Here is a 14,011-nt window from a genome sequence, read left to right as displayed (position 1 = left end):
ACAGGTTTAAAAACGTTCGCTTCATATGTCAACAGTACTGTAATCAGAGTGGCATTTGGCTTTATTTTCTCTAAAAGCATACAGTTCTGTGAGATATAAGTCATGCATGAACTAGTTTTCAGCACTACTGAGACAGGATGTTTCCAATTATAGAGATCTTGTGCAAATGCAAGTCCTACATATTTGTTTAATAGTCACACGGAAGGAAAAGGAAATCCAGGTTAAAGATTAGAAGTCATCCAGGTCTTTGTGTCTTTGAAACGTTCCATCATTTGTCTTTTCCCCATCATATAGCTCCAGTCTGGTTTACACTTTTGGTTTCCAGCAAGTTCATAACATTAAGTGAAGAAGAGACAAAGATTTCAGCGCACTTCTGCATCCAACACAGATAACAGTAAATACTTTATTTTATTTTCAAATTACATTATCAAAACTTTTTGTACAAAATGGATACTTAATACAATGAGGAAACAATCTCATCCTATCACATGTACTTTTAGGTTGCAAACTTCTTCTGGCGGACAGGTGCTGGCAGCTGAGACATGATGTCCAGGAGGGGGCGCTCCACTACCACCAGAGAGAGATCCTCCAATAGACTGACACACATGAGGTGCTGTGGGACAAAAGATCAGTAGAAGAGATGTCAGCAGAAAAGTGGTAACTAAGTGGCTTGGTGAAAGAAGCATCAAAATTCTCGATCCATGGCCAGGAAACGGCACAGAACCCACTGAGAACTTGCAGTGAATCCTCAAGAAGCTGGTGGACAAACAAAACCCACAAATTCTGACGAACTCCAAGCACTGGTTATGCAAGAACGTATAACCAGTATAATATCCACAGAGGCAGGTGTCTGCCACAGCCAACGAACCCAAGTGCTACAATCTACAACACACATTAGCAGAATGTGAGATACAAGTTGGAACGGCATAAACTGAGACACACAACCAAGTGGTTGTGATAGTGTACAGGAATATTTGTGCCGCCGTCTCCCTCTGGAAGATATCATCAGCTGTGGTTGTGAACAACAGTGCCAAGGTCCTGTGGGACTTGAAATTCCAGACAAACAAGGAACTGCTCGTTCTAAACTTCCAGGATCTTCTCTCCCTTACACGAATCTAAAAATAAAGTGCTCTGCTATTGGACTGAGCTACAAACAATGAACTGAAAACCGTTGCTGTACATCCACCCTTACCTGACATAGTGCACCTTACAACACAAAAACATATTTTATTTTCCAGCATGTTTATAACTTTAGCCAATAGCAGGACTTTCTCTTTTCATTTGCTCTGGTTAACTTTGTGTCTTCCTCACTCACAGTGAAGAACAGTCACACTTTAGTGACACGTGGCTACAAGTGTGCGAGCTAGTATAACAGCTTCATGTGAAGGATTAATGGAAGCTGAAAGTTATTTTTTATTATTTGTAGTTTATTGTTTATTTGTTGCAACAACAATGACATTGCTCAAATGTCTCATTTGAAACAAGGTGGTTTCTTTGCTTTTTGACCACCGTGCAGCTCTGAATTATTTGTCTGACTGTGATGATGTGTATTTCACAAGGTGGGATTTCATCCTTGAAAACTACTACATGTGCGCTTATAAACATAGATGAGTGTGAAGCGGACGCTACTGTTTGAAGGAGTAAAATGAAAGATTGTAGTCACCATAAATATCCTACCTGGAAACTCTTACAGATCTTAAAGGCATGGCTTTGTCCAATCCTCTGTGACACAGGAAGGCTCTTTAATGTCATTTGATTCCAGAGCACTGCATTCAATTCTGGGAAGGGCTGCATGTAGATACAAAGACACAGAAATACACAGTGACAGAAAGAGATTAGTAAAGCCTCAAGATTCTCAAAAAAATCTTTCTAAAAATTTAGCCAGCTCTTGACAGAGGCGGTCGCACTTTCTCCCTCTCCCTTATCTTTCCTGCTTGGCTTCTCATGTCTTTTGTATAATCTCGCTTATTCTAACCCTAAGAGAGTCTCCCAGACTTGTTCTCTAAAAACCTAAAGAAGAATTATGGATTTGATCAACTGGTCCCTTAACGGAATTGACACCCTCCTGGGCTTGGGAGAGCCTGATTGTCCTGCGGAGACGTTTGTTGCCAGATACTCGATGGTCGGTTGCATCGTGTGTCTGGCGACACTCTCGATGGAGGACAATGAACAGCTGATTGGAGCTGGCTCGGACCTGGCTTATCGAAGAACATGAAGCGGCTATAGCTGTTCAAAATCCCACAAGGCTGGCCGACATGATAGATGATGGGCAGGGCTGTGAGTACTCAGACTGTGTTTGTTTTTAAACGCAATATGGATAAGATCTTGAAGAAGAACAATGGGAATTGAGAGACCTGGTGACCAGTGACTGACATTAGACCAACTGTAAAATTGGAAGCAGTTTGTTCGCACTAACCAAAACAACTACCATCTTCCTCTCATGCGACCCCCCCTGGATGCTCAAGGCAAAAGCTGGCGGGAATAACAAAAATTCTCCCAAGGACTTCTCGATTAATTGTCCTAATGGATACATACAAACTAATCCAAAGATATTAGTTAATCAGTCATACAAGGGAACATCAGTGAAGAGGAGTATAAATGCAGACCACAGAATGTTCAACAAGGTCTGAAATAACTGCTGAACTGTCCATAAATCCTTGGAGAGGGTTAAAATGTTTGCTCATGACTCAGACACACACAGATGTTTAAACCATAGTAGGAAACCACAGAAACAGCTGCTGCTCTCCACAGAAGTCTGCAGTGCTTTGTAGTTTTGAGTGCTCAAAAACAACACTGCTGAATTAGTTATGATGTAGCATGAAGAGAGAGGCAAGCACAGTGGTGTTAGTCACGTGATCAGGGCTGCCACTGGTTCTGGACTTCCTGTTATTAAAGCTTATCGAGACCATTGAATCATATTCAGCTTTCTCCTCCATCTCTATCACACTGACGCCTGGGCCAACTATTTTAACACAGTTATGGACATGCACACACATACCAGACTCTGATCAATGATGCAGAACATGTATGTGTCGTGCAGAATGATGTGATCCGGGTTTTTTGGGTTGAAGGTAATGTGGGTGATGGGCGTGTCCCGCTCCAGCCACAGGGAAAGCAGTCCTTGTGCCTGCAGTCTTCGACTCCACTGTGTGTACTCCTTCTGCACCAAGGAGAATTCAAAGATCTGCACACGACAGAGAACACATGTAGTTACAGGATCTGTTGGTTACTATGAGATCTGAGTAAAACTAAATCTTAAGCTGTTTCTGACCTGCTGGTCAGCATGCACAGAGATGAGATTGTTGGTCACTGGGTGGATGGCGATTGTAGTCGGACAGGAGTTGTACACAGGAACCATACAGTGGAGCTACAACAAAACAAAAATTACAATTTTACAAACTCCAATCTATCAAAAATGATTCAAGTTTGACACGTCAATAAATCAGAACTCACCTTCATCTTGTGGAGGTTGTAGATGTGGATCTCACAGTCAGTGTTTGCTGTAGCAAGCCATTTACCATCATCACTGGCACAAAGGAGGTGCACTGGCTGTCTGGAACCTTGATATCCAACACACATACATACACACACCAGTTATGCAAGATGTTATCAAACAGTTACAACTGCACAGTATAGCTGCATGTAGCATTGGCAGGGAATGGCCTTCGTGCATTAGGATTTGTTTACATGTGACCACACTGGCAATTTGCATCATGGAGCAGAAGCAGTGAGGATCTCTGGCAAGAAGCCTGAGGAGAGTTAAGCAAGAGTTGAGTCTACTGCTACAATCTACAAAGAGGAAACAATAACTTGACAGAAGGAGCTGCATCAGGTCGGGAATGCCTACTGGTTACCATTTAAGTCCGGCTTTGATCTGTCCCTGTAAATATCGGGCTTTACAGAACCGTCCCTAGACATTTGAGGGAGAACGTTTAGTGCAATCATTTCTTTATATTTTCCTTCCAAGGGGCCAGACCTTCTTGTACCGTAATCTTATTACAAGAAGCTATGATGAATCCAAATTTGATATTTTTGATTTGTCATAAATATGTATAAAGGAGGTCAGAACAGCGAGTATACAGGCATCTGTAAAACATGGTGGAACGTCTGCCATGGCTTAGGATTATTTTTCAACCAGACGTATTGTTAAAATTATTGCAATTGTAATTAAATGAACACACAATCACTGTCAGCTTTTTGATCACCATGCAATATCATCTGGACAGTGGTTTCATTTATCAGCATGACAAAGATCCCAAACAGTCTCCCAGCGCAGTAAAACTATACCTGGATAGAAAAGTGGAAAAAAAATGCACACAATGGGGTGTGTGTGTGTGTGTGTGTGTGTGTGTGTCTGTGTTGGACTCTGGACTCACTAACAGGCTCCGAGGAGCATGGAGTCCAGGAGCCAGCTTCAAGTTCCAAAAACGCATTCACTCGAATGCATTTTTGGAACTTTAGCCTTGGTGAGATCACTCAGGCCTGGGCATTAATTTGCTTCAAAATATGATGCATGTACACAATATATTGTGTTTAAGGTACTGTCTTGTCTTTCCGTTTGGTTTGGCTTCTGTGGGTTGTGCTCCTGGCTTTCCACTCACCGGTCTTATGTTTAAGGGTATGAAGATATCTGCACTCCTGTTGACTGACAGCAACAACAATAACTGAAGATTGGCAGGAGGAAGCAAAGAGTTTGGAGGAGTCAGAGGAGAAGCAGAGCTGGTGGACCGAGCGAAGCTCTTTAGGCAGCTTGGACACCTGGAGAGATGAAGACACAGAGACCATCACACTTTGTTATATTTAGTCAAAGGCATCATTTTACTCTTGTGATTATTTGAGCAGCTTTACATGTAAAAACTTTTGTTGGATGGTAAATTGATACATCCAGTGAACCTGCGGTCTACACCCCAGTAGCTTGTCAAGGGGGGTAAATGTTAGTTTTAGCCACTCTGTGGTGCATTGAGAGAAGAGCTGTGCACTGTTTGCACTCACAGTTCTTGACAAGAGGGACATCCCACACAGTACTTAAGACACATACATTGCTGAAGTTACTTTACACCTTTAGAAAAACAAAAGAAAACAAAAACTCCTGCTATGATTTAAAGTTGTGTTATTTAAGTGCAATGTCACAGGCATGCTCGTGCTAAGGTACCCACCTTGTTAATGCTGATGGTGTTGTTATACTGTATTCTGTAGAGACGAACACTGGAGACAGTGGAATATGCCAACCAGCCTCCACATGCAGACAAAGCACTACAGCAGATGTGATCCTCTCCCTGCAGGAAGCGACACACAAAGTATGGATACATCAAGCACACTAGCGCCTAAAGCTAATTCTTCAAGGGTCATTGTTAAGTGTCTTGTTCAATCTGACTGAAAGGAAACACAAAGGCCACACTAACACACTAGGGACATCATTTCCCTGCAATTAAATTAAATGTATTTTATTAGAAGACAATGTAATTATATTTAAAGCTGGTCACATTAGAATTAGAAGGTCAAAGTCTGTTTTTTTTATTTTATTTATTTATGTATTTATTTAACACACTATAAAGACATAATACAATTGCAGTGTACCCCCAATTTTGTTGCACATGTACAATTACAATAAAGGACGTTTCTATTATTAGGATGTTTTGCTGGACTCTTACCATGTGTGCAATCATGCTGCTGTAGTTTTAGCAAATGTCCTATAAAGTTATTTTGTGAATCACAGGACGTACACAAGAAAACTTCACTGTAAAAACACTTTTCGCACATATAAGGGCGTTAAACACACAAACAAGACAGATTATATATTTTAGTGTTTATGTCAACTAAACACTGATAAGTTACCAGATTTCATGATTGTAGAGAATTGTTTTTTCCTGTACACTTTCTAAAAATGTGACATTCCTTGTGAACAGAAAGGCCTTGACGCCACAGCTCGAAAGGAAGCAGCCAACTTTTAGAGCGTTGCAGCAAACCAAATGTTGCTCTGAAAGAAACTACGGATACATCGAAAATATTAACACATACCTTCCTCTTCAGCTCGATCAGCTTCTCTGGTTTCCTCTTCACAGGTAGACGGTCACCAGGTTTTCCTGTGTGTACATAACAGAATTATTACACTTTAGCTTTTCCACCAGTACCTACTCGGCACAACTCGATTAAACTCCACTCGGTTTCTGCCACATCTATTACAACTGAGCACCACCTAATGCATGTGGGATTGTTACAGCAGTGCAGCCAAAAGTCCTGTGACGCAGTATGTGACACAAACACAGCACAGCGATGGAGGTCGTCAAGGAGATGGTACACCTGCTGTCATTATTATTATTATTATTATTTACTCATCAAGGATTCTCATTACTGGACTGTAATTCATGCAAAGCTGCTGTAGTATTCAAGAATAAACTGTGGAACTGGAAATAATCATTTGTTTTATTTGTCCCTTCAAGGGCAATTTTCATTGTTAGCAAATCAGTGAAGGTGCCGAGTGCACAATTAGCACGACGAACAAAGCTGAAGCAGACACAATAAGGGGATTATTCTCAATAGCAGTAGAATTTTTTGTTTCATTGTTGATTAACTACGTAGATCAAAGAGCTAAATGTTTCTCTATGCAAGTGTGTTGCTCACCATGTCCTTCACTTTCTCCAAGTTTCCACAGCTCTAAGCGATCAGGGAACTGGAAGAGAAGGAGTCCAGCTTTCTTTGCACAGCCAACCAGGCTCCTCTACAAGAAGACAGAAAAAAAGGTCACTGCACATTGTAACAGGAACAGTCATGGACAACATTGTTTTAATAAATGGTATTAAACATTATTAAAGTGCTTCAGAATAATTTGTTAACAGGCTAATCCATGAAATACAGATAGAATAACAGGTTAGTTCAATTTTAAAGACGCCACTTTAGCTGAATTGACTTGTTCGACGTTTTCTTCTACTCACATGTGGAAAAGCTATTTTGCGCAGTGCTGACTCTTGAGTGTTCTTCTCCACCTTATCCAGCAATGGGCGCACCACCAACTGGGTGTCCATACCTGAAGGAAAATATCTAAACTTTACATCTAAACTTTAAATCCCTGGGTTGCTTCTTTAGCCACTTTGATTTAATGCGCTGATTTGCATGATCCCAAATGTTTTTTCCTTTTGTCACCTTAACTTTTTACAAACACACATCATGAGACCAGCATGACTGAATTTGAATGTAAAACTAACGGCAGCAACAGCAACTTGACTTTTAAAAGACTGTACCCAGCTCTATTATCCATCTGGACACTACCATAACCACAAACAGACCACTAATAGGGACATGACATTGTGTTCAATAAGACTTCTATGCAAGCCACCTTCTTTGTGCAACCAGGGTTGTTGCCTGTACTGGCCATTAGAATGAGCACAGATTTGAAGCACAGAAGCGAGCCATCCTTTATTTTCCACATTTTCCAGCCTTCGTTTCTCACATGTGCCAAACAGCAGAAAATAGTCTGCTCCAGATGCTTCTGGACAAGTGGAAATACTCAGTGTTATTTAGGTGAGGTTGCTGCCTTGAGAGGATGCACTGGAGGCAACACTGGTGATGCCCTCTTTGTAGAGGTAAATGCACAGTTACCTACACTTTGCACATCAGGCAATCTGACATCACAGACTTTGTCCTGGGGAGGTGGCAGGTTAACACATAGTGTTGAATACTTGCATTCCTACATTCATCTCTAGATCAGTGATTTTCAGAGTGAGCCGGGGCCCCCTGGTGGCCACAAAGATACTACTGCAGAAGGGCCGCAGAAATAACAGAAATTCAGCTTGAAATTACTCTGTGTACAGCTACATATTCATATAAATGTATTTTTTTTTTATATAAAAAGCAAATTAAAACATAATTTGAGATGGTTAGTTTGTGATATTATTCATTACGTTGACCTGAATTTACTGCTTTTGTATTTAGGTTTGTGTCTAAGTGGCCGGTGAGTCTCACTTTGTCCTTAACACTTTGCGTATGACTGGGTAACATTCACAAGGACATAACTCTCCCTCATCTTTTGATTAGAGTGAAGATTTAAGCTTGGGTGGGCTCTATGGGAGTTTCTTGTTTTTAAGTAGGCCACAGCACTCTTGAATTTGGGAATGGGTGCTCTAGAGAGCAGGTCACAGGAAACTTCAAGGCTGAAATATTGGCTAAAAAACCAAAAAAAGACATGTTAAAATATGCTGCAAATACTAACTTCTATGTTTGCTTGAGCTGAGGAGGATGACATTTTATTAAGACGCTTTGTCCCTTTCCTTCTCATTCATTTATTGGGGAGCCCGTCTCCAATGATTAAACAGCATGAACCTTCATGCTGGCACACATTTAAATGTCTCTACGGCACACGAACACCTCTGACGTCTGTCCCTGTGCCTTTGGTGTACTACATATGAGCTCACGTGATTACTCCTATGTATTTTTAAAAGATACATTTATGTGAATGCATCACTTTGTTTGAAATTACACATTCATCTCTAAATTTGAGCATAATATCATTTTTTCCTATTGAATGACCTAAAACTTACTGACTGTACCTTTAATCTAATAAGGCAGCTCTACTCCTTTGGAAGATCAAAAAACTAGTTCAGTTACAGCTTCACCTACAAAGCTCATCTTTCGCTACCAGCCATCATGTCAATAGCAACATTAAAAGAACACTTAGAAAACATCTTTACTGACAGAATCGTGGACTCATCGCCTGTATAAACTTTGAAACATCAACAATAACCGATTACATATAGAAACTTCCAAAAGCAGATTTAACACTTACCTCCAGAAACCACTGCGGTGTCTGTGTGAGCAAGTGCACTCACATCATGGGAGTGGTTTCGAAACGTCCTGGTCCGGACCCACTCTTTATCATGCTGGTCCATGGTTGAGGAGATGAACTGGAACTGGATGACAGTGCCCTCGGATGTTCCAGCTATGACACTGCTCTCATCCTGTGAAGCATTTATAACCAGTGACTTTACAGGTGTGTGCACCCATAGCTAGCTGCAGCAGTGAGTGTATCATCTCACCTTTGAAACGGACAGAACCAGAACATCCCACTTGGTGACCAGGTAAGTTCTAACCAGAGTTCCTGTGAGTCCGTTCCAGATCTGGACCTTTCCTGCAGAATCACCACTGATGATGGTGTGGTCGGACAGATAACCAACACTCCAAACAACCACTTCTTTATTCTTTGATGCTCCCATAGCCCTGTCCACCAGCAGTCTGCGTGTAGCATGCCCTGCAGTCACAAACACAATCACATCAGTAAAGAACACACATCTCTTCTCATGCTCCATTTCAGTTTTAACTGATTGCATTTCTGCTAATTGTGCAAAGCAGCTCAAGGAGAAAATACCCGTCTCTGCATCAAAGATTGTGATCATGTCAGTCATTCCAGCAGCAATCTGTGCACTCGATGGATGCCAGCACAAAGATATGATGCGTCCTAAAGAGGTCAAATACAACTGAATCAGGCGGGTTCACAAACACAAATATTTGTTTAAGACAGTTTTGTCATCCAGTGGTTATTAACACAAATGATCTCATCTTCTCATTAGTATAGGTGCTGTCTCGGTCTCTCCAGAGCGCAGACTCCAAGTTGGAGTCAGAAAAAACTCGATGCACCATTTGTGGTACAAATTTGTATTATGCAAAAGCACAGCCTGACACCATTTTAAGTTCAGTTGATCTGTTTTCAATACAACACACAGACGACAATCGCAGCTGCAGTAATATTAGCTGTTCTACTGTTCACTGTCTAACGTTTGTAGCCATGTTAAAGACAGAAATTTAGACTCTTTAAAGAAAAGACCTGTGAACTAGTTTGTCGTCTTACCTTTATGTCTGTTGAGGTTTCTTTGAAACTGGATCCTCTCCTCCAATATTGCAAATATCTTTACAGTCCCGTCCTCACAACCAACCTGACCCAGAAAACATTTCTTGTGATTAACGTATCAACAAGACTTCCTGATGAGTCGGACACAGGAAATATCTGAAGTGTAAAATAACATCCAGAAGGTTTACACTCACTGCCAGCTGTGTTCCCTGGCTGTTGCTACTGATGGTCCAGATTGGTCCTCCATATGCATCTACAGTATACTGGGGCCTCAGGTTCTCCAGGTCATACTCTGTGATCTCTCCATTCAAACCAGCACTGAACAGTCGATGGCCCACCCAACACAGAGCCTCAGTAGCTCGGCCATCCTGTCCTGGGATCACCTGAGAAAATTAAAACCAGTGTGGAGGTTGGGTTCAGGTTTCTTTATTTGTACCTGACATTTGGTCTGCAGCTGTGAATCATCTACCTTCCTTCTGCCATTACAGAAACAACAGACAACACAAAAGCAAAGTACAAAATACCCAAACCAAAAATTAATAATAATTTTAGCATCATATTATTACCCTCAAGACCACTTTTACAAAACTCCATTATGCGATTGAGGGGTTTGGAAAAATGTCGAAAAATGCAACCCCTGAGCTTTGGCACCTGACACATCTCACATTCACAGCAGTGATCATCATGCCTGTGGCTACATTTAACCACTTTCATTGGCTTTTAGCAATAAAAAAAAGAAAGAAATTTGGACAGTAACCAGAAGCCTTGGTCTTGAACATCCACCCATCATCCACACTTCAAACGGTGAGGTGGATGTGTCTCTTTGTGCAGTTCGAGTGTCTGGCTAGGCTCTTTAACATGGTTACTGGGGGTGAGGGGGTTCCCATGCCTGCCACTCTCCACTTGTCGTGGGAGCTTCCTGACATCTTCTCTCTCACACACAAACACACAGCAGAATTGTATTTTTGTTTATCTCCTTTTATTTTTTAAGGTGCTATGTGCATTTTTAGATCTATTTGGTACAGATGCAGGAGTTGGAGACCCAGTGTCTCTGTTGGCTTCATCCTTGACTCCTTCAATAATGAGGGAAATTACTGCACAAAAAAACAACACTATGGTTTAAGAGTGTGACAAAAAGTGATACAGAGCAGTGAAGGGTTCCCTACAATTAATCTTCCAGCCATTATCAAAACTACACTATACTGCTGAAGTAATCACTTATCTGCCTTCACGCGCATTTGAATTTAATGGACGTCTCATTCTTAATCCATAGGGTTCGATATGATGCCAGCCCACCCTTTGCAGCTGTGACAGCATCATCCTCCCTGGGAAGGCTTTCCACAGGTTAGGAGTGTGTTTATGGAAACGTTTCATCATTCTTCCATAAACACATTTATGAGTCCAGACACTAATGTTGGATGAGGAGGTCTGGCTCAGTCTCCGCTCCAATTCATCCCAAAGATGTTCTGTTGGGTTGAGATTAGGACTCTGTGCAGGTCAGTCAAGTTCTTCCACGCCAAACTGTTCATGTCTATATGGACTTTGTTTTGTGCACTGGTGTGCAGTCATGTTGGAACAGGAAGGGACCATCCCCAAACTGTTCCCACAAAGTTGGGAGCATGAAATTGCCAAAAATGTGTGAGCATGCTGAAGGGTTTAGGGTTTCTTTCACTGGAACTATGGGACCGAGGCCAACCCCTGAAAAACAACCCCACACCACCAAACGTAACACTTGGCACAACACAATCATACAAGTACTCTTCTCCTAGCAACCTCCAAACCCAGACTCATCCATTGGATTGCCAGATGGAAAAACGCTCCATTACTCAAGAAAACATGTTTCCACTACTCTAGGAACCAGTGGTGGCGTGCTTACACCACCTGTATGTGACGCTTGGTGATGTAAGGGTTGGATGCAGTTGCTTGGTCGTGGAAACACATTCTATGAATCTCTCTATGCATTGTTCTGGAGGCCATATGAAGTTTAGAGGTCTGTAACAAATGAACCTGCAGAAAGTTGGAGACTTCTGCAGACTATGCACCTCAGCACCTGATCTCACTCTGTGATTTTACACATCGTACCATTTTATGGCTGAGTTCCTGTTTACAGTACTACTAACAGTGGACTGTGGAATGGTTAGTAGAGAGGTAATTTCACAACTGAGCTTGTTGCACTGGTTGCATCTTCTCACAGTACAATGCTGGAGTTCACTGAGCTTTTGAAATTGATCCATTCTTTCACAAATGATTGTAGAAGCAGTCTGCATACCTAGCTGCTTGATTTTATATACTTGTAGCCAACTTGGGTGTTCCAATGGATGATTTGGATGTGTGAATGAATACTTAGTGCATTTAAACCATGCAGTAATGTCATCTATCTGATGGCATTACCTTTTCTTGGAAGAAATTGTCATTGAAGTTGAAGATTTCTACTGCGCCATCAGCCCGGGCCACAGCCAGCCGCTCAGTTTGACTGTTGAACGCCATGGTCCGGATAGCACTCGGCATGTAGTCGAAGAAGCGGACTCGGTGTACTTTAAACTCGCCCATTATTGACTAGAGAACAGGAAAAAAGGTAGTCTCATTTCAGTGACAGCTGGGCAAAAGAAGCAAAACAATACTCATAAAACAACCTTTAATGGCATTTTGAAGTTCATTGAAGGTTTTTCTTAGTAAGAAATTGACAATTCCAAAAAGCCCAAATTATTTTTTGAAAACACTTACTGCCGATCTGAAAATGTACCTAGAATACATAAAGACGTTTCTTACAATTCGCAGTTTTATCATATAAAACGCTTCGTCCTTTTCAACGAGCAGTCACCTCTGCCTGCCAGTATATCACAAAGTTTGACAAGATTAAGACCTTGTATCAAAGCAATAAAATGAAAAGTTCGCCATCTCCAGTTCATAAAATATACAGAAATGAGTAGTCTTTTCACCGTAATGGAGATAAAAAAAATCATCCAAAAGTTCAGGAAAAAAACCCAGATAGATACAAATGATACAATTTTTTGTACATGATTAAGTGAAATAACTATTTGATGCCTTGAAGCCCAGTCAAAATTCTGGCTCCCACAGACTGGCTATGCCCCCTTGTGGCACATCTCAACATGAGTTTTGTCTCATCTATGGTGATGGCACACCATAGATGAGACAAAACAGCTGTCAGATGAGTTCTGATGAGATACAAGACCATCAAAAGGAGCTTTGTGAGAGGGTGACAACTTCCGGTGAATCGGGATCTTGCTATGTGGAGTTGTTTACAATACATCTGCTCCCTACACAATCTCCGGAGTTAGCGCGTTCAAGAAAAAGCGAGGGAGGAAAAACAGGCTTTTGCATCAACACCACATATGAGTGGACGGAGTGAGGCCTAGGGTCTTTTCCGGAGCACTTCAGAGTTTGTATGGGCAGTGTGTGTGTGTGTGTGTGTGTGTACGGCGTCCATTTCTGTGTCTCCATGTTGGGTGAGTGTTTATATATGCGTGCATGAGGGTGGGAATGCATGTTTGTGTCTGTGTGTGCTTGTTTGTCTGTGTGTCAAAACGCGTCTTAGACTCCCTCTTTCTCTTATAACATCTCAGCCCCCCAGGTGTGGGGGAGCCTGAGATGTTCTACTTTGTTCGTTACAACGGGCTGACATGTGGCTAAACATAACCAGTTAATGTGAACTGTAACACCGGTCTGCCACCTGAGGTACATAATGAGTAAACGAGTTAAAAATCTCTCACACGCTGCGCTGAATATATTAATCAAACAAATATCACAAAATTCACACATCTGGGTAAAAAAAAGTGCTCGCTCTGTGTGCTAACATAAGAAGCACTGCGACAACCTACTCGTTAGCAAAGTGTAACACCTTACAGCTCATTACAAACACGTCGTGTAATTCAGTTGCATTAATTATTAATGTAAAACATAAGTTACCAACTGTGCCTCTTCGCTGTCGCCAGACTATCTTGAACACCAACTGAGACACGCCAGGACCCACGTTGTTACCCTTTGAACCGGTAGTGGATTCATGGACATACGTCATCACGTCGACAGTACGGACAACGGCTTGGATAAAATGTAGTGGATAGTAGTTGCATATGGATTTATTGGAATGGTTCATTCAACTGCTCCAAGTATCAGGGAGTTGGTAATTGGTGCGTGGATTCTTTGTGGAATGGG

At 41.6% G+C, this 14,011-nt stretch overlaps 1 protein-coding gene across 1 annotated transcript; it reads right to left on the bottom strand.

Moving 5' to 3' along the window:
* Positions 1 to 378: 378 nt before the first annotated feature.
* Positions 379 to 13,854, bottom strand: utp4 (UTP4 small subunit processome component). Its single transcript, XM_005747889.1, has 17 exons — positions 13,766 to 13,854; positions 12,230 to 12,394; positions 10,033 to 10,221; positions 9,839 to 9,923; positions 9,359 to 9,448; positions 9,030 to 9,241; positions 8,780 to 8,951; positions 6,933 to 7,024; positions 6,622 to 6,718; positions 6,019 to 6,083; positions 5,157 to 5,276; positions 4,602 to 4,758; positions 3,454 to 3,560; positions 3,272 to 3,367; positions 2,999 to 3,184; positions 1,678 to 1,788; positions 379 to 613 (listed from the first exon to the last, which is right to left on the bottom strand). The coding sequence occupies exons 2-17, from the start codon at positions 12,386 to 12,388 to the stop codon at positions 497 to 499; spliced, it is 2,055 nt and encodes a 684-aa protein (XP_005747946.1). The 5' UTR covers positions 12,389 to 12,394; positions 13,766 to 13,854; the 3' UTR covers positions 379 to 496.
* Between the last annotated feature and the right edge of the window lie 157 nt (positions 13,855 to 14,011).

The sequence above is a fragment of the Pundamilia nyererei genome, unplaced genomic scaffold, assembly GCF_000239375.1.
Source record: "Pundamilia nyererei isolate P.nyererei 1_Seehausen unplaced genomic scaffold, PunNye1.0 scaffold00208, whole genome shotgun sequence".
NCBI classification, from domain to species: Eukaryota; Metazoa; Chordata; class Actinopteri; order Cichliformes; family Cichlidae; genus Pundamilia; species Pundamilia nyererei.
The sequence above is the reverse complement of the archived record's forward strand: the minus strand, read 5'-3'. Positions and strand labels throughout refer to the sequence as shown.

Bases quoted from the DNA above. Each gene is read 5' to 3' on its own strand.
- utp4 (XM_005747889.1), bottom strand. From the start codon at position 12,388: ATGGGCGAGTTTAAAGTACACCGAGTCCGCTTCTTCGACTACATGCCG. The intron at 4,759-5,156 runs GTGGGTACCTTA...TCATCTCTCCAG, and splicing joins ACACCATCAGCATTAACAAG to GTGTCCAAGCTGCCTAAAGA. The intron at 1,789-2,998 runs GTATGTGTGTGC...ATCTACATGCAG, and splicing joins GCATCATTGATCAGAGTCTG to CCCTTCCCAGAATTGAATGC.